The 21627-nt window shown below is 40.4% G+C and overlaps 1 protein-coding gene across 1 annotated transcript in view; it reads right to left on the bottom strand.

The window, feature by feature from the left end:
* Positions 1-21627, bottom strand: part of LOC120526245 (leucine-rich repeat-containing G-protein coupled receptor 6) — a 410078-nt gene that overhangs the window by 148804 nt on the left and 239647 nt on the right. The window contains exons 3-4 of the mRNA XM_039749315.1: positions 16398-16469; positions 2024-2095 (exon numbers count right to left, since the gene is read on the bottom strand). Of these exons, the coding sequence (XP_039605249.1) occupies positions 2024-2095; positions 16398-16469 (144 nt within the window). The remainder of the gene's footprint in view (positions 1-2023; positions 2096-16397; positions 16470-21627) is intronic.

Below are 21627 nucleotides of genomic sequence, written 5' to 3'. Positions count from 1 at the left end.
CAGTTTAAATGTAATGAGCGGCCTCAGATGGTAAAAAGGTAAGAGATAAACTGCCAGTGGTTTAAATTTAAAGCTTAGGATAGTAGAAACTGAAAAAAAAGAACTTTCATAATATTGCAAATGGGTCTTCATCAGGGAACAACTAATTGGTTACAAACTACAGATGCTTTGCAGCAATTCAAGTAAATGAAGCAAACAATTTGTACAGGTGTCCCGCCTTCTGTTGATTACTTAAAAAAATCCTCTGTCTGTCTTAATGCAGAGTTGGAGGCAATATACAATATTAAAAATAGTTAACAGAGGCAGGCTGAATGCCTTGTCTCTGCTAAGTATAGAAGCAGATGTGTTATGTAAGATCAAACTTTACAATTAGTAAGAGAAAACTTTTCAAATATGAATAAAGTGGAAGTATTGGTATTGAAATATGCAAAGGGGGCCCTACTTGGGTGCCTCATGGGGACTCTGTGAAGAATGGACCTCCCTATTTCCCTACAGATTTTATTTTTTCTCCAGCCGTCTGGAGTTTTTTTGTTTTTTCTGTCCCCCCTGGCCATTGAACTCTTATTCGATGTTAATTAATGTTGATTTATTTTGTTTTATAATTGTGTCTTTCATTTTTCTATTCTTTAATATGTAAAGCACTTTGAGCTACTGTTTATATGAAAATGTGCTATAGAAATAAATGTTGTTGTTGTTGTTGTTGTATTTTTGGGGAGTTTCTTTATGACCCAGAAGGACTTGCGGTATGCAATGTCACAACACCAGAAGTGTCCCCAGGTCCGACCCAAAAGGAGTCACATCGCCTCTTACATCTGAGTCAGTGTTGGGAGGTAGAGGGCAAAACTCACGTGGAGGAGTGGAAGGAGCTATCTTAACAATTGTTATAAACTCCATGAGCGTGTCTCTAGGTAATAAAAACCTTTTATTTTATCCCTAAACTGTGTTTGGTGGAGTTGTGTTTGGCATTACAGCTTCAGTGGTGCTCCCTTGTGGCCACACTAATTATTCAGCTAACCAAAAAGACTTTGTGTACTAAAACACTTTCTTATAATATATTACATTTCTTTTGATCTAACAGTTTAGTGTACAAGGCATACAGTAAATACTGCATAAAAATATCTTCTAAAAGAACGCCATCATTACAGTGGAGTGGCTTTGAGCAGATCGATTGCTTTAAGTGTGTGCTTTGATATGAACCGATGATTTACACTGAGTAAATATTTTTCATAGAAGTCACAGACAGAGGCATCGATGGGCACAAACACTTTAAAAGGCGACTCTTTACTTGTACCTTCACTCCCACTTTCATACTTTCAAATCAATTATTTCACTTCTTTAGAGCTCTGCCTGTGCATGCTAAGTATGATGTATCAGCTCTCATCACACAAAGAAAATGAATAGCTAATAATTAGTTTTTCTAAATTATAACATCTTAAATAAAATTTTAAAAACTGACAACTTTATTGTAAGAAAAATCAGATTGCTCTCCCCTCGACTTTCTTGTATACTCAGGTATAGGACTGGATATTTGAGGAGTAAACCACAAGACAATGATTATATTTTTATATTATGTTCATTAAAGAACCATCAATAACAAATCAAACTAAATGAATAATATATTGAACAATTATTATAAAATTAAAGTTGAATAAATCGGTAACGTATCATTTTTAGTTAGCGGAAATAGCCCAAAAGTTGACACAATTTTACCTTTTGTACCTAATCCTTGGATGAAAAATTTGGTTGAAAGTGTACTCAAGTTATTGTGTTTACACACACACATAATTCCAAAAATACTATTTCAAAAAGGAGTTCAAAAAGGTTGAGATTCATCAAAATCTCGACATCAAATCTTTGGACGATTACAATGCATTCCCTATATTTTGTATACGAGAAAGTAAAAGAGGACGAAAGAAAAACGACGTATGTCTGATGTTGTCCATACATTCCTATTTAACTTTTAATTATACACCACTTTGGGAGTGGAACTGAGCTTTAATAAAACAGAGGAGCAAACACTTACAAGGACTGGAGGTTTGGAAGGTCCCATGGCACTTCATCTGGAAGCTGTTGCAGCTGATTATTTTGAAGCATTCTGAGGGAAAAGAATATTAAAGTTGTTTATAATCTGCAACCAGAATTGGAAATGTAAAAAATAAAATTTATATCCAGTTTCAAAACAGGTTTGTGCTTTCCCACTGTAGTAACTTATTTTCAGAAACCAACAACTTTTTAGAAACTCAGGAACTTTAGTAACATTCCCACCACAGGACTTCGGTCCATTTGTAGTTCCTGGTACTGTGTTTAGCTCTTATGCCAGGGAATGTACTTTTCACTCAATCAGGAATTATGATGGGCGGGGTTTAGGTGATGAACTGTGCTGATTGGTTGACCACATGCACTGCTGCCATCTTACAAATCTGTTTGTACTGTGGACTTCGGAGAGTCATTGGTGACGCTAGAACAGGCACCTCACGGCACAATAGCTTCAGGAACAGCTTTGAGCACAGCTGAATTGTGGTTGAACAAAGCAAGTCTCCGTTTCTACTAGGTCCTTAAAATGCCGACTGTGAATTACTGCAGACTGGACAAAGTCTCCTCTTCACAGTAGAAACTGACACTTGCTTTTCTTTGACCACTGTTAAGCGATGCTTGAAGTTGTTGTGTAGTGAGATGCCCATCAAACAAGCTGGTGACCCTCAGAAACTTGTCTTCTGATTGGCCCGTGACTTTGGCCCTGCCATATCTCCTGGAGTTTCTGCCAGTTTCCAATTGCCTTTGTCGGACACCACTGGACTCTCTGACACTTTCTCTAAACAAAAGGCCTACACTTTTAAGGGTAATGACACTCGGTCTCATTTCATTTGTGAATTGTTACTTTCTTGCCATTATCACTCCAGTATTGTCCAAGCTGTACTTCAGAGGGTGTAGTAACAGGGTGTAGTAACACAGTCGGTTCCAATTCTGCTTTACAACAGACAGAGGATTTTTAAGTAATCAGCAGAAGTTGGGACACCTGTGCAAATTGTTTGCTTCAACTTGCAAGGCTTCATTTACTTGAATTGCTGCAGAACATCTGTAGTTTGTAACCCATTAGTTATGCACCTAAAATCTGGAATAGCCTGCCAATAGGAATTTGCCAGGCTAATACAGTGGAGAACTTTAAAAAAAACTGCTAAAAAACACATTACTTCAACATGGCCTTCTCATAACTTCGTTTTAGTTTAATCCTGATGCTCTCTATATTCAATTAATTATCATTATCATTCACGGTGGCTCCAAAATCCATACTAACCCCTACTCTCTCTTCTGTTCTTTTCCCGGTTTTCTGTGGTGCCGACCTGTGCCACCACCGCCTAATCAAAGCACCGTGATATTCCTACATTGATGGATTAAAGGCCAGAAGTCGACATGACCGCCATCATCAAGTCCTTCCATGAGAACCCTGAATACAATGAGGACGGATCATTTATGTTAGGTAGAATGCCTAGAGGGGACTGGGTGGTCTCGTGGCCTCTGAACCCCTGCAGATTTTATTTTTCCTTCAGCCGTCTGTATTTTTTTTTTTTTTTTTTTTTTTCTGTCCTCCCTGGCCATCGGACCTTACTTTAATTCTACTGTATATTAATGAGTTTTGTCTTATTTTAATTCTTACTTTGTCTTTTTTCTCTTTCTTCATCATGTAAAGCACTTTGAGCGACATTACTTGTATGAAGATGTGCTATAGAAATAAATGTTGTTGTTGTTGTTGTTCCCTGAAGAAGGCCCATTTGTAATATTCTAAAATTTCCTTTTTCAGTTTTTGCTAAACTAACCTTTAAACTAAAACCTCAGGCAGTTCACTGCTTACCTTTTCACCATTTTATGTCAGTCAATGTATTTTAACTGATTAAATGTGAAGAAAAACTGGAAAAACTGAGGTGTTCTAAAACTTTTGACCAGTAGTGTGTGTATATTGTAAGGGATGGCCAGTAGCCTTAACTGGCCAGGACACCCATGAGGTGGAAAGATGGGGAAGGCCGCTTCCTTAGGGCACTGCCTTCCCCAGAATGCCAGATAGGAGCCACCTTGGGTGGCAGCAGTACCGCGGTTTCTCAAAGGTCATCATGGGAACTGGGGTTCTTTGACTCAGCCCTGTTGGGTACTACCATGGGGTGCTGCTGGGACTAGAGAGCCCTACTTCATGAAGCTCCAGCCTTACCCAGAAGTGTTCTGGTGCCAAGCCTTTGGGACACCAGAAGTACTTAAAAGGAGCTTCCTGCCACTACTCTGGAAGTTATAATCGGGAGGAAGAGGAATGATGTTTGCTGTACTCGGAGTGGAGGCAGAATGAGAGACAGAGACAGAGAGAAGAAGAGAAAGGCGTTGCTGTGTGTTGCTTTTATCATTGTGCTTTTGTAGCTGTGCTGTGTAGGTGGGAAACGTTGAAAAGCGTTTCCCACAGAAATAAAGCCTGTGTGTTGCAGGACTTATGCCTTGTGTCTGTCTGTGTCTGGTGGGGAGCTTGTGCACCCCCTGGTGTCTACAACATGTACAATATATCTGACTCATCTTGATTTCTAGTTATGCAAGACATCAAGCTTTTTGGGGTTGCCTCCTATTTTTGGCCAAGTAGACCCAAACAGACTCTCATTTTAAGGCCAGTTTTGGACCGTATTTTGTGCAGGAAATGACACCCTTATAAAGAAGAGTAAACCAACACATGTCTTCTGCAAAAATGACCAGAAGGACTTGAAGTTTTGTATGCCTTATCAATTGACCCCAGTGGTTCATCCCCTAATGGGACACAAGGGGTCAAAGTTACCCATTTTCACAAAATCTTTTAAAAAAATGGGGATCAGTAACATAGGCATGTGGGGTGTCATTTTATGCTGTTTCAAGCCTATATCATGAAAATGAAAAGATTTGTGATATTTGATTCTTTACCGGTGGTCCTAGCCTTCTAAGAGACTCTAGTAGACGGTTTAAAATGACAGTGTTCATATCTAAGCATACAGGGTATCGTTTAAGACTATTTTAGGGTCAGTAATTAGGAATATGATGTCATTTTTGATTTTTGATTCTTCACTAGAGATCTAGCTCTTTAAAGACCCCCAGAAGCGGGTGAAAAATGATCAATTTTGATTACAGTCGAGAATATTTAAACCTCCAACATTTAAATTGAAGCAGAGTTTTATTATTTCAAATATTTGACACAAGTATTCTTATTTATTGCAAGCTGTCCCCCACGGCTCTGCCCACATAGTAGTGAAAAAGGACAAACTTTAAAAATCCATCCATCCATCCATTATCCAACCCGCTATATCCCAACCACAGGGTCACGGGGGTCCGCTGGAGCCAATGCCAGCCAACACAGGGCACAAGGCTGGAAACAAACCCTGGGTAGGGCGCCAGCCCACCGCAGGGCACACCCACACACCAAGCACACACTAGGGACAATTTAGGATCGCCAATACACCTAACCTGCGTGTCATTGGACTGTGGGAGGAAATATTTTACAAATCATTAAAAAAAAAATAAAAACTAATTCTGGGCATGCGGAAGGTAGGTATGCTCAAACGTCAAACATTAGCACTGTATCTGATCGTGTTCAGCTCTGACGGGAGAGCATCCCCCACATGGAGAGAAGCGCACGTGGCCGTGATATGATCAGCTACCCTCTAAAACACATGGAGCTCTGATCTCGTTACTCCTTAACAGTCTCTAGATGATAATGTCTGCTGAACAAACAGATATCGCTAACTAAGCGGAGGCAATGTGCACCTCCAAAGGCCTGGCTACTTACTCCTGAGGTTCCTCTTCCCCCTCCCCTCGGTCTGCAGCCTCTGTCTTGGATTTGCGTGAATAAATCGGTGCCGCAAGTGAACTATGATATTTAGCGTGATGAGAGAAGTCGCAAAATCAACCGGAATGTTCAAGCAAATCATAGAAGAAAATGGATCTAAATCCATGCAGTAGTTTTCTTGTGAAAAGCAGACAGACAAACGTTAGATTTAATATATATATATATATATTGTCACACACGTGCGCATGGGAGGCAGCTAAAGGGCTTGAGTGAAGGCAGTTCGGAGGCATGCCGGGGTGTGGCAGAGTGCACTGACTCTTTTTCTCCCTTGCCTGTAGACCATCCCCGGGGGATTTCACCTGGCTCTCCTGACATCACTTCCGGGACTGAGCCAATGGAAGTCGGCCACACCAGCTCCAGTTCCTCTGATGTCACGTCCGGCTATGAACCAATGGTGGAAGACCACGTGCCGGATCCATATGACCTCACTTCCTGTCTCCCCCTTTAAAACCTGCCCCTTTTCCTTTGTTTCCTCAGTCTTGTTTTGGACTCAGTTGAATGCACTTCAGTGCTGATTATTTGTTGAAACGACTTTTGCAGCCAGGATACCACATTATACGGGTGGCTGCCCCAAACTTTTATCTGTCCATGTCCCGTTCTTGTGACAATATATATATGGATTGTGGTGGATGCCCCGAGAATGAATGGATGGGGAAAGGCAGCTACTTTTGGATACTGCCTCCCCCAACACGCTAGATGGCAGCTCCCCTGGAGTATAGTGGTGCCCCAGATTCCCACAGGGCCTCCTTGGACTTGGAGTTCTCTATCTCAGCCTTTTGGGTGCCATGTGTGCCACCAGGGGATGCTATGGAAGGACAGGGGTAGTTGTTCTTTCCTTATAGCCCGGAAGTACAGCTGAGTCATGAGGACAGAAATCCAGAAGTACTTCCAGGCTGACAAAAAACTTGATTTCTCCATCTGACCCATAAGTGCTGGCAAATCACGTGGGAGGAAGAACAGAAGCACTTCCGGGTCAAGAACTATATAAAGGACTGCTGAAGACCCAGCAAGAGAGCCAGAGTTGGGTGGAGGTAAACAGTGCTTACTGGGAGGTGTGGAGGAGAATAGAAAAGAGAGAGAATTGTAATTATTGTATTGATTAACTGTGAAATTGTGGCTGTGGTGCTTCAGGCACTGTTACTAAGAAGAGAAAGGATTAAAACGTTTCTTATTGTATTAATCGCTTCTTATTGCTTTTACTTTGTGTCATGAGTGTCTGTCTTTTGGGGTTAAAAGGGGCAACAGCGACCCCTAGTGTCTCACAAGATGTACATCTACCAGATGGAGTAATCTTTCCATTTCTTATGAACACCCCAAATTAGGGTAGCTTACACTAATTAAGACTTGTTTTTATTAAGGAAGCCATGATGGGCTCACTATTTTATATAATAATTTTCCTTCCTCTTACTCACCATAACATTTTTAAGATGTAATCCATTTGTTGCTGAAAATGAAAATGTCTAAGGCGATATGAATAATAATAACCTGGAGGCTACTAGCGTGTTGACCTGATACAAGTGATAATGAACAATTAGTACCAAAATCTATTTGTGGGATGTTTAAGGCTCATGCCTGGCAGAAGATTAGAGGCATATTCTTCCTAATTGTCATCACATAAATCAGACAAACACGAACAAAGAAAAATTATTCCAGATGACTATATAATTTTAGGGGAAGGTGGAATAACATCTTTGGGGTGAGAGCAGTGAAATGACAATGGAGATGTGGGAATGTTTGAGAGAGAGACTTCATAAGTTGACGCCACTTCATGGGTCGACATTGTGATTCTACATTTGGCTCTTTCTGGGTCCATATTGTGGGCACTTCTTATAATTTTTAGGCCCGTACAAGTAGACCACACTTTTTATATTAAATAACTTGGCTTGGATATAGGAAAGTGAGTCATGGAGACCACCCTACCTCTTCAAATAATGAAGACTTTTTCACAGCCAGCTCACCGTTACTCATGTTTAACAGTTAACTGTAATAGAAACAAGTGACATCAACAACCTTCAATTAGAATAAATGTTTTAGTAGGAACTACAAAAAAAGATATCGTTCTTGTTTTCTTCAGCATTCATAATTTCATGTGTGACAGCACACACGTTGAGCTTTAGCACTCCCTCCCTTTCCTCTTCCTTATTAAGGGAGTATTATTATTTTTGGTCTTATTATTTTTAAGGATCTCGTAACGCTCTTGTTATTCGGCCTATTTTTAAGTGCGCTTACATGAAAAGGCCCAACTTGCAATCGAGCGTTAATTAAAACAAATGTTTTTCCTAGATAGGAATGCAAATAGGCAGGCTCCAAAATTCTTGGGTGCCTCATTTTAATGAAACAATTTAGAGATATTCTTTGTTTACATTGGGCAGAACTCAAAAAAAAAAAAAGGCCTCTTTCAGCCTTCTAATAATCAAGAGGTGTTGTTTCATTTAGTTTTCAGAGTGTGTTTCTGTGAACGCGGCTTGGGTGGCCATTGATGTCATAATCAAAAAAAAAAAGGAATGAAATAAAGAGCAAAATAAGGCTGCAAAGATGATAAAATGGGACTCTTTGAACAATGAGAATAATTATAACTTGAGACGTCACAGACGGCCGAATGCGAGGATTTAATTACCGAAGCAGACAGCTTTATCGTTTTCAATCAAGCCCAGCTCCTTATAGTTAAAAGAACACAAATAAGTCTCGAGTACTGCTCAGGGCCTCTGGGGAATCTTAAGAGAAAGCATTCTCCATTGTGTAATCCATAGGACTGCGTATACTAAACACGTACAATATGTCTAAAAACTATTTTGACAGCCAACTCGCACTTTTTTTTTTAAAAACTTTTTTATTAGTTTTTAGCCGAAAATGATTGGAAGACTACAGGTTTTAAAACAATAAGCAGGTTTTCATTAAAATGGCCCACTGGAAAAGACTTATTGAGTTGATTGACCTGTTGTTGGCTAAAAACAAAGGACCATAATAAGTTTTGTTTTTCTTTTAATCACAGACTTTTTGTTCCTTTTTTTGTTTCTCCAAGAAATGTTAATTTCCTTTTAATTAAAGGCATATGCTACAATTAAACTGTCCAATAATGGTTGAAATCTGGCTTCAGCAGCTAATCATGTTACGCCACATCTATTAATTATATACATCTTGATGATCACCATTCTCATAAAACTTCACATGTAGAGCACAAAGCAACAACGCAACACAATTTTACAGAAAAGGGTCTTATCATAAGGTTAAGTGACTGGCTCAGGGTAACCGAAATGATCAGTAATTTAATCTTATAGATCTTCCCAGCTGGATTAGAGCAGGGGTCCTCAGTCACGGTCCTGGAGGGCCGCAGTGGCTGCAGGGTTTCGCTCCAACCCAGTTGCTTATATGAGAAGCGCTTATTGCTCAAGTGACACTTCTGCTTCACTTGAGTTGCCTCACCCATTAAGATTTTGAACCCTTGTTACTTATTTTAGTCTTAAACAGCTGTATTCTTGGTTTTTAATTGATCCTAATCAGCAAGAAGATGCAGATGACAAAAGAGACCAGCATTTCTCCACTGAGCTTGTTACCATTTACACCCCTCTGTGGATTTATCTTGCACTATTGGGTTTAATTAAATACTTGGAAGGAAAATGAAGAGAAAAAAGTGAAGGACTGAGAATTACTCCTCCATTTTATCATTGATTGATATCATTAGAAAGGGGAAGAAAATCTAAGATATGACATGGCAGAGCACTAACAAGCCATGAAATTAAATTATTGGCAAGAATTGCTTTCTATTTAAGTAACCGGGTTAGAACAAAAACCTGCAGCCGCCGCGGCCCTCCAGGACTGGGATTGAGGACCCCTGTAATAGAGCAATTTGGTCTAGTGGACAGTGGAGGACCAACGCTTTTTGAACTTTTGGGTCTTCAAAGCTTGAACCCCTTCTCAACCAGAAACAAGGTGTGAACAAACACTGTTATCTTCTTCAATTGGGTTGTTCCACGAGATCACCACACATCTTTCCATTATAAAAAAAAATTCTGGAGAGAAACAGCAGGGCGACAAGACGTGATCTTCATGTTAAGATCATGGAAGACACTTAAAAGACCTGAGAGACTAAAGAGATTGGCCACGGAGCGTCTCGCAGGGACCTTAAACATATCCAAACCTAATTATGTCATATCATCTACTGTTAAACCGTACTTCTAAAATTTTTATTATTATGCTGTCTTAAGGAATTGTTCTGTTCTGTGTATTGTGTTGTATTGACCCCCTACTTTTGACACCCACTGCACGCCCAACCTACCTGGAAAGGGGTCTCTCTTTGAACTGCCTTTCCCGAGGTTTCTTCCATTTTTCCCTAAAAGGGTTTTTTTGGGAGTTTTTCCTTGTCTTTTCAGAGAGTCAAGGCTGGGGGGCTGTCAAAAGGCAGGGCCTGTTAAAGCCCATTGCGGCACTTCCTGTGTGATTTTGGGCTATACAAAAATAAACTGTATTGTATTGTATAATAATTCTTTATCATTTTTTACATTAATATAGCCCTTTTCTCACTACTCAAAGCGCTCAGCGATTGCAGGTTAAGGGACTTCCTCAAGGGCCCAACAGAGCAGAGTCCCTTTTGGCATTTACTGGATTAGAACCAGCAACCTTCCGATTACCAATGCAGATCCCTAGCCTCAGAGCCACCACTCCGCCAACATGAGATTTTGTGCCAAGAGATTGACCCAGGACCGTCTCGCGATGACGTAGAACATGAGATTCTTGCAAGACACGTCCTACTTACAACCAAATAAGAGTACGGGCAGCAACACACTCAGTTGTGTTTTGGCTTTGAGCAGACACAGATCCAGGGCTGTCAGTGCATATAAGGCATATAAGAACAATACGTGAATAAATGAAGAAGAAAGCAGCGTGGAGAAAGGAGACTAAAAGCATTGGAGAGACAAAAAAGAAAAAGAATAATCAAGGTGCAAATTCAGAAGATAAGGAAAGTAATTATCAGCCCGGAAGAAGTGAAATTGAAAAAAAAAAAGTCCAATCCAGACGTTGGTGCTATTACACATGCAGAGAGATTATGAAAGCAGTGGAATTCGAAAGGCTCAAAAAAAAAAATGTTGGTGCGATACACATGTGGAGAAAGTTAAAGAATTTGAAAGTAGGAAGATTAGAAAGTATAAAAAAAAGAAAGTAAAGATCACAGTAGCACAAAGAAACAAAAGTTATTACTCGAAAAAGGGAAAATAATCACCACGGACCAGTTATCATTGAAACTAAAGCAGGACAAAGCAAGGTCAGAAATAAAAGACAAAGAGTAGAAAACAAAGTAAAGCGTCATAAAGAGGGACAAACACATGCAGAGCAGGTTAGAGACAATGAAAGCTGGAATTCAAAAGTCTCGTAGAAACACATGCAGAGCAAGATAAAGAATATGAAAGCAGCAGAAAAAAATGACAGTGTCAAAACAAAGAAAGTAAAGATCGCATTAACGCAAAGAAAGAGAGAAATAACGAAAAGGCGAATAGAGATCGAATATATGGATATAGCTGATATGTCAGAAGTATGTATATATTGTAAGGCTTTGAAGTTTAAGTCAGAGAATTTCAAAAACAGAGTTTACCTCACATACATTTATTGCTTACTTTGCCAAAAAAATATTAACTGCTGATAATGTCGATCGCTTTGTTCTTACGGAAATTCCAAACAGAGAAGCCTATCCTGAATTAGGGTACAAAGTCATTACACACACGCGTCTCACAGACCTCATTAAAAAGATTCAGCACATTGGGACTCAAAAGATTCCAACAATTGTTTTTGCAGAAGTTCTGAAATAAAAGTGAAACTAATGAAATAGCAACAATTCAAAGAAAAAGAAAATCTTTAAAGTGTGTATCCGGGAAAAACAAAAACGGGGATTGGCGAGTGAAGCGAGTAGGGGGCGAATCCCCCTAGTTTTTAAAAAATGTAACCACGACATCTCAGATCTGAATTAAAATCCATGCACTGGATTATCATACTGGAGCTCATTAATACCAACAGCAAGACGCCTGGACAAGGCCTCGCAGGGACTGGGACAGCCAAGTCTGAAGTTTTCTTTCTTTTCCTTTTAATTTGCTTGCTTTATAGTCATTCTGGTGTGTGTTAAAGCCACAGTGTGTTATCTATTTATATCTTTATGTAAACTGCTCAATAAAATTAAAGGAACTCTTTGAAAACACATCACATCTCAATGGGAAAAAAAAATCCTGCTGGCTATCTCTACTGGTATGGACTGATATGGTAATGTTTAAGGAATGAAAGGATGCCACATCGTTTGATGGAAATGAAGATGATCAACCAACAGAGGGCTGAATTGAAAGACACCCCGAAAATCAAATTGAAATAATGTTGCAGCGGCAGGTGAGTCCATTTTGCCAAAATTTCATTGCAGCAACTTCAAATCATACTCAGTAGTTTGTATGCCCCCCATGTGCTTGTATGTTAGCCTGACAATGTCGGGGGGGCATGCTTCTAATGAGATGAGGGATGGAGTCCTGGGGTATCTCCTCCTAGATTTGGACCAGGGCATCACTGAGCTCCTGGACAATCTGAGGTGCAACCTGGTTGGACCTTTATCTAACCTGGCATAGCTTGAGAGGATCTGTAGAGAAGAATGAGAGAACATCTCCAAATCCAGGCGAGCGAAGCTTTCAGCGTCAGACCTAAGAAGACTCAAACCTATAATGGCTGCCAACGGTGCTTCAATAAAGTATCGAGGAAAGGTCAGAATGCTTGTGTCAAGGGGATACTTCACTCTTTCGTATTTAATACTTCCTAAAGTCCTGTTTTCACTTTGATATTCTGGAGAACTGAGAGTTGCTTTTTGAGGGTAAAATATATATTTTAAATGAGTTTAGCATAAAGCTAAATGTACAAAAAAATGTGTACAAAATGGAAAGGGTGTGAATATTTTAGCCTCCATTTTAATACAATTCAATTTATTATTTAACAATGCTCTTCAATAAAGCTTGGCTCGGCTGTTTTTTGTAATTCCAACATGAAAATACTGTCAATTTCTAGCATTAAAATGTGGCTAAAAGAATAACTTAAACATTCAAATCACATCAACATCCTGCCAATTCCACACATGTCTTCATTTGTTGTTAAATCCTAAGCTGAACGTAAATCACTTACTACCTTCACACCCCAAGCAGTCAAGAAATCGCCCCGTCTTTAGCAGCCTGCAATGCGCTCTCCTACAGGGGTGACAATCCTGGCAGATCTAAGGCTTTGAAGACAACAGCAACACATCCGAACGGAGAAACTGTTGTATTGTATGTATTGCTTTCTAATATATTTCTTTACATTTTTGATGTATTTATCATACATGCATAGGCCAACAGCACCATCTTGGTAATAAAATGTCCAGCAGTCGATATGTTAATCCAATTCAGGGGCATAGGGTGGCTTAAGACACAATCCTGGCAGCACTGTACCACAAGGCAGGAAACAAGGTGAGGTCCATGGCAGGGAATACACGTCCACGCATCTCCGCCACAGGGGCCAGATTTCATTACTAATGTGTATGTCCGTCGGGAAATGGGTGGAAAATTGGAGTACTTGCAGGCAAACCCATGCAGATGCTGGAAGAACATGCAACATTCACACAGAAAACAACCAGCTGTGGAATTCAAACCCAGGGTGTTGTGTCTGTGGGTCAGTAGTGCTAACCACTGCACCACCTAATCACTCACCACTTGTCTGATTAAAAGACCTTTAAAGGGAAACTCCTTAAGCCAATGTCCTTCACCTTAGGCAACTATTTCCCATCAAACACACATACATTTCTAAAATAAATGTCCTATAGGTCCTAATCAGAGCATATCAAACAAATAATTGCCTCTACCTTGAAGCATATGTATTGCTCAAATTTAATTTTAACCATATTTTTACCCTTTTTCCTTATGTTAACTTTGAAGAAACCATTCTGTTCAATGGGGGCATTACCTAACCTAAAAATGTGTATTGCAATATTGTGGCTGAGGAATGAATGTCTTTTTTTGCTTTATCTGAGGAATTTTGTCTTCTATAACTATCAACGGAATTACAGCAGCATTAGGCCCACAGCAGTTAAGCTTATTGATTTAAAATTCAGTGGATTTACACCAACTGGAACTTGCCTCTGTTTAGTACCTGAAATGTTAATGGAGTAATGCTTAAATCTTTATTCTGTTGACTAGCTGTACTACTCATATAAGATGGGTTGAAATCTAAACAATGTCAGAGACGGCTGGGGAGGCAACCCGGCCGGTATGCCCAGGAGGACCTAAGGAGGGCTTGTGTCTTCCCCAGACCATGTGGGGGCGACCGCTCTGGTTGCTTTGGGGACCACGGGTAGGGAGCTTGGAAGCTCAACCCTGTAGGGGCCTGTGGTTACCGCCAGGGTACGCCCCAATACCTTGGAGACCCTGGACTTCAGCACTTCCGCCACAACCAGAAGTGCTGGGGGGAAGAGGAGCAGGGACACACTGAGTGCTTCCGGGGATACAGCCGGCAATTCTGTCACACTGGGGCATGTCGGCGAGAGATTGGCGGGAAGCACCTGGAGCACATTCGGGTGTGCATAAAAGGGGCCACCTCCCTTCATTCAAGGCTGGAGTCGGGTGAGGAGTGGACGAAGTAGGAGAAGAGAGAGTGGAGGCGGCCCGAAGAGAAAGGCAGATAGTGTGAGAGGCCTGGACTTTTGGGGAAGTCTTGGGGTTTGTGGTGCACTTTGAACTTTGTAAATACTGTAAAATAAACGTGTGGTGGTGAATTTGAAATGTTTTCCTGTCTGTTTCCGTTGCTTAGTCCACAAAAAATCAACATAGACCTCAGCATTAACATTTCCAGTGCACCATGCTATGCATATGTCTCTGTTATATGCCAGTTGGTATGGGATTCACAAAAGCAGTGTTAATGTTTGTGATGTGCCATTTATTACACTGAGAAATGCAATGGCTCTGTCTCTGTTATATGCCAGTTGGTATGGGATTCATAAAAGCAGAGTTAATGTTTGTGATGTGCCATTTATTACACTGAGAAATGCAATGGCTATGTCTCTGTTATATGCCAGTTGGTATGGGATTCATAAAAGCAGTGTTAATGTTTATGATGTGCCATTTGTTACACTGAGAAATGCAATACATTTTATTACTTCAAATGCTTTTGATGCATAATCTTTTGGAATAACAGGGTTATAGCAACCAGACAGACAGACAAACAGACACGCAGACTCTTATTCTTTTATTAAGGACGATTATCATGCAATTAGACATCAAATATTTTCAAATGTTTTACTTCCTGAAACATTTTTGGTTATTATGGTAAGCAGAACAGAAATATATTTTCAGACAGAGCATATTTGATAGAAATGTGTAGAAACGTGTAATGAACGTTTATTGACTCCAGTGTGTTTAACCACTTAATGATGCTGACACATTGCAATAGTTCAATTGTGGATGATTTTCATTTGTACTTAGCGTCTCATGCTTCTCATTTTCGTGCCCTACAATAGTCAACCAGAATTGATGGATTACACTTGCCCTCAAGTGTTGACAGTGGGATGTCCTGGTCAAACCTTTCATTATGATCATCACTTACTGCACAAAGATTAGCAGGGAAGAAGTCCTTGTGTGAACACAGAAAATGGATCTTTAGTGACAAGTTGCACTTTTATGGTTTTGTGGGCGTGAAAGATGTTATCAGCCAGCTGCCGAGAAAATTCTTAACATCCTTAAATACCTTCCATGTGTCTCCTCTGACCCCACTAGCAGATCTTTGAATGGCTTGTAATTGATGACATGTCTGATTTGTGCACCATCCTTAATCTTGGCATCGGCTATTCATGGAAAACCTCTGTCTCAAATACCAAAAACCTTTACCTTCCTTGTTCGTTACTTTCACAAAATATTTCATTGGTCCAAGTATTTTATGAAGTAGACGCAAAGTTTTCTCTGTTGGGCCAACATGTACTTTACGTTCCACACTTTTCTTTTCTTATGGAGTGTCCAGTTCTTAACGTAATGAGACTCTTTAGCTCGGTTGTCCCATTTGCAGTAGTTGGTACATGTGATCTGTGTTCTTAGTATCAGTGCCACTACTTATAGGTCACCACAGATGTGGCAGTTGTAGTTGTTGTACTGTATATGTATAATTATAATATGAAATGAAATCACAAAAACAGGTAATTACAATTATACAATAGGAAAATCTGAAACTGATTAGCATTCAATAGGATACACCCAAAAATGTTCAGGAAACAAATCATTATTGTACGCTGTCCTCATCACCTGTACACTTAAGATATAAACTAAGCCCTCTAATGCTCTTTCTTCTTACTTTTGTGAAGAGCAGTTGCTCTCCAGATTACTGTCTCGTTTCACCAGCTAATGCCAGCTTATTCAATGATATGCTCCATTAACAGTAGGAAATGTCTTCAATGAGGTCTCAATTAAACAAAAACCATCAACCATTACAACTGCAGGAAATGGCTTCCCAAGCATGCATCATTTTACAAACTCTTTCTTTTCCTTATGAAATAACCACATTAATATCTCTTACTTACAGCACTTTTAGGTTGTAGAGTCCAGTGAAGGCTTGGGATGGGATATTCCTGAGGCGATTTCCTGATAGCCGCCTGTGAAACATAAAAAAAAGAACAATATTAGGGCTTTATGCTCCATCCATCTGCCCGCCTGGAATATTCTATTCCAAGATACTGGGAGGAGAACCCTAACCCAACAGTGTCATGCAAAAGACAAGAATGAACCTTCAATAGTAAACCAGCCCATTCTAGGGCAAATTATTTTTAAACTAGCGACTGGGAGCCCAATCGAATCGGGCTACAAATTCTACGTTTGTGAAATCCATACTTTCTCTGCAAAGAATTATTTGTTTTTTAAGTCCTTGAAATGATTTTGTTATCATGGCACTGATTTGTGCTTAAAATAGTCCATAATGAAGAGCTTCCTGTTTAAACGTGGCTGCGAGACGTGAACTCAGCTCTTCGGCGCACCTCATTTGATTTTTTCCGGCAATCAAATTTTCAAAACAAACCGTATTTTACGACTCTGATCAGAGTCGGAGTATAAATTATGTTGCCGTGGTCATTTTAGATCTGAGATCGGCTTAAATTTAAACAATGTCCGTTATTAATACCCAGCCGTCATTACTCAGTCTGCCAATAAGATGTTGGAAAGGACAGATGCCAAAACCGAACTGCCCTAAGATAGATTTTGACGTACCAAGGAAATGGCGATACGTTCTAAATTACTTACGGTTCTGGAGCTGTCGATGGGTTTAAGTCAGTCGACGATGTTAGTCCTGGAAAGTACGTCCTACTAAACCAACGTTCCAAAAAGCAACTGAACTTACTGCTCGAACCAACACCGACTTACTATACTCGGCCATCCAGCGGCGTCACTGAAGCATTCGAACATTCTTGGCCAATCATGCAATACTGCGTCCGCGTTTGCCACGTTATGTTCTAACTACAGAGGCTGAGTCCCATTGCATGGTTCTAACTTGTATTGAGTCGAGGTATTGACGTGAACACCATACATATGGATAGTATCAAATTATACATAAGGATCAAAGGAAATAGCTTAATTTAACAACTCATTTTCGGGGTTTGGAAGAGAACTTGACCAGGCAGAGAAAACTCGTGCTCAGACTGATGCCAGCTTGGGATTCACACATAGTTTTTCAGGAGCTCTGGGGCACCAGCACTAGCCATAGTGATACAAATTAACTGTTACTTCTTAATTTGGAGTAATTTGAAAAGAGGAGTGACATGAACCTGTCATGGCTGGTTAAATACAAGACATGGCACTGCATCTGGAATCACCTGCAGCAGCTTGGTAGCACAGGCAGGTACTTCTGCCAACATTCAGTTATGGTAGTTGGGTGTGACATAAGCAATGTCTGAGCCAGAGGTTGTGCTGCATACTCCATCAGACATGACCTGATCTTGCAGATGTTACAGAGAGTAATTCTGCATGTGTGAGAGACAGTGGCAGTGTGATCAATGAAGGATTGCTGGCCATCGATCATCAACTCAAGATTGTGTACTGATTTGGTAGATGTTAGAGATAATGAGCCAAGCTAAACAGAGTTGGAGTGTATCCAATAGACAGTCTAACTGGGATTACCAAGAAGGTCTTTTTTTTTGCCAGGTTGAGCTGGAGTTCCTTCATCCAAGTTGAGATATCAGTGAGAAAGGGCGGAGTGGTGGCTCTGAGGCTAAGAATCTCTGCTGGCATCTGGAAGGTTGTTGGTTGAAATCCCATTACTGCCAGAATAGATCCTACTCTGTTGGGCCCTTGAGCATGGCATTTAACTTGAAAATTGCTCCAGGGGTGGTGTACAATGACTGATCCTGCATTCTGACCCTTTAAGGTCAAATAAAATGACAATTTTGACAATGAATTTATCCGCAGGGTATATTAAAAAGCTAAGATTGTAACTCAGACAGTGTGGTCCTCTGGTAAAGGTACAGCTGCATGTCATCTCCATAGGGCTGATATGGGAATCCACGGGACTAGACGATAGGGCTATTGTGGTATGAAATTTTGTATACAAGTTGATAAATATTTTGTATGTCTTTATTTGTAACTTAGGCAAAGCAGTGGAATATGAGTATTTCATTAGTGAGAAGCATTCATGTTTACCCCCTAGGACTGAGTCAGGGCCCTGTGGTAGGTTGGCGCCCTGCCGGGGTTTGTTTCCTGCCTTGCACCCTGTGTTGGCTGGGATTGGCTCCAGCAGACCACCGTGACCCTGTAGGTAGGATATAGCTATAGGGTTGGATAATGGATGGATGGATGGTCTAGTCAGGATAGTGAATTTTATGACAAGGTTGGGGGAAAAGTACCTAAAACCAGTTTGACAAGTGTTTCTGTGCAGGACTCTCTCAGTCAACCCCCACAGGAAAGCCAGTCTACCGAGCTGGCAAGCATCAGATGAGCAAATGGTATTGGGGGGCCGGTGTGAAATCATTAGTGTCGCACCAGAATTCTGTTGGTCTAAAGTTTCTTGAAGCCATTAAGTACCACAACACCATATTGGCTGTAGGGCTTGGACAGAGAATCTATAAATTTGCTTGCTTTACCCTTCTCTCTCTTTCTTACCAACTGATGAAGGAGCATCTCACACACCATGAACTGAAAAGGACAATACAATGATGAGCACAGCTCGGCAGCCATATTGAGACAGGTATGCGGCTTGTTCTGATGAAAGCTGACCAAAAACGGTGCCTTAACTAGAGACATTTTAAGTAACTGCAAGTCTGTGTGCCACCTGAAACTACACATCAGCATTTATCAGGTTGTATAGTTCCCAATATTCACTTGTACTTTGCTTACAGTTATTATTTTTGAATATGATCAATAATACATTATTTAAACTATAACTTAACTTTTGCTTGTCTTTTACTACACCTAACTGCCTGAGATTATAGATGTTGAAGGGAAGGTAGGGAGATGTTACATGGTACAATACGTTATAAACAGTGGTAAGTCTTTGAGATTTGAGGCATTCTGACAAAGGCTACATATTCATCTATCCATCCATTATCCAACCCGCTATATCCTAACTGCAGGGTCACGGGGGTCTGCTGGAGCCAATCCCAGCCAACACTGGGCACAAGGCAGGAAACAAATCCAGGGCAGGGAGCCAGCCCACTGAACGGCCCACACACACAAACATCCACACACAGAGCACACACTAGGGACAATTTAGGATCGCCAATGCACCCAACCTGCATGTCTTTGGACTATGGGAGGAAACTGGAGTACCCGGAGGAAATCCACGCAGACATGGGGAGAACACCAACTCCAGGCAGGGTGGACCCGGGAAGCGAACCGGGATCTCCTAAATACGAGGCAGCAGCGCTACCCACTGCGGTACTGTGCCGCCTTAAGGCTACATATTAATAATACAAAAGGGGAAAGTACGTAGAGTAATATACCAAGACAAAACAAGGGCCAAGTGAGATAGTGTACAAAGGGAAGAGGAGAGGACCCAGCACTGATCCTTGTGGCACCCCTGTGTTTGCCTGATACAAATTAGACATCTCTTCTTCTCTGGGACACATGAGAGGTAGGGCTCAGACCATCTGTGATGCCAGGTTCAGATAGAGTGGCAAGGAAAATCCAGTGGTTAGATGTCAAAGGCATCCAGTGCATAAGGGAGATGATCGTCTTGTGTCAAACTGAACATATCTGATCACTGACTATTGATTAGAATAATTTCATGCAGGATGTAAAAGCCAGTAGCTGTCACTTTTTGCCTGAACACCCTTCCCCTGTAGAATCAGATTTATTCCTAAACTAAAAGAGTTTCTCCCATCCTTAGGCGCATTGAACTAGCAGTCATTTTAATTAGAAAAAACAAAGATGACGTGATAAGAGGTGACCCTTGTTGGGGTTGCAGGTGGGACGATGTGTTACTGAAAAAGTGGTTTGGAAACCAAGGTACAGGAGATGACGGGTAACCTGGCTTGTGTATTCCATTAAAAGAAATGGAGTTTCAATACTTTCTTCTTTATCATGGCAATGGAGAATGTGTTACGCGTTGGTCCGACATGCAAGAAAGAATTTTACTATACTCTGTGCACGACAACACAACTACTGCTACTAAATCAGTAGGAATGTGAGCAGCTGGCACAGCCAGTCTCTTTTTATTACAGCACCATTCATGGTAAATGTAACAAGGACTAAATATGTAAACTTCCTTCACGGTCTTTCGAAAACTGCAACCAATACCATAAACCAAAGCTCATTATGAGAAAATACTCTGATTGTATCTCCACAGAATTTGCTTATCTGCTATGATTCACTTTTGCCCCATTTAGTGTTTCAAATTTAGTACATTTTCAAACGAGTCAGTCTTCCCAGCCAGCTTCATTTACATTTTAATGTTATCTGCTATCACGGAGCACCTTAAGCGGCTCAAGTTGTATTTAATCAGCGCATCTCAGCTTTGCCAGGGTCAATTTAAAAGTTGTATCTGATTGCCTTTGTGTAACATCAAAGAGATCGGAAAGATTAAACTGAATGGAAGAAGCAAACACAAACATTATCATTTGAACTTGAATGTCAATTACATCCTAAGGTAACTCTTTTAACTATTCCCAATTTTAAAATTTCCTTATCAGGAAAAGGAATAATTATTACTTTGAAGCTGAACTTTGCTTATGATCTTTGAAAATGTCCAGGGGCCATGGACTGACAGGAAGAAAAATCTGAACATTTTTTTTTCTTTAGTGAAACTGATCTGCTTGTTTATATATAATGCTCTTACAAATTAACGCTGTCTATTGAACATTAGCTCAGGGACAGGAAAGCACCTAAAGATTCTCATAAACGCATCCAAACAAAAATGCCATCTTACCTAGCTTCTAAAAGATGAGCGACTCATTTGTAATTGTTTGTGATTCCGTATAGATAGGATATTTGTACCTCCGGCACCCACCTTGACATTAGAATAATTTGGACAAGAACAAACCATTCAGCCTATTCCAAAATAACATCAATTGTGGTTTTGGAAGTCCCTAAAGTCCAGCTGTCTACCATACTACTGGGTCACTTATTCCAGGTATCTGTGGTTCTCTGTGTAAAGCAAACTTCCTAATGTTTGTGTGAAATTTACCCTTAACAAGTTTCCAACTGCATCCACGTGTTCTTGATGAACTCATTTTAGAGTCACAGTCTCGATCCCCTGTACTGATTTCCTTCATAATTTTAAATACTTCAGTCATGTCTTCTCTTAACTTTCTTTTACTCTTTCCTCCTTCA

This window comes from Polypterus senegalus, chromosome 3 (assembly GCF_016835505.1).
Source record: "Polypterus senegalus isolate Bchr_013 chromosome 3, ASM1683550v1, whole genome shotgun sequence".
Classification (NCBI taxonomy): domain Eukaryota; kingdom Metazoa; phylum Chordata; class Cladistia; order Polypteriformes; family Polypteridae; genus Polypterus; species Polypterus senegalus.
The sequence above is the reverse complement of the archived record's forward strand: the minus strand, read 5'-3'. Positions and strand labels throughout refer to the sequence as shown.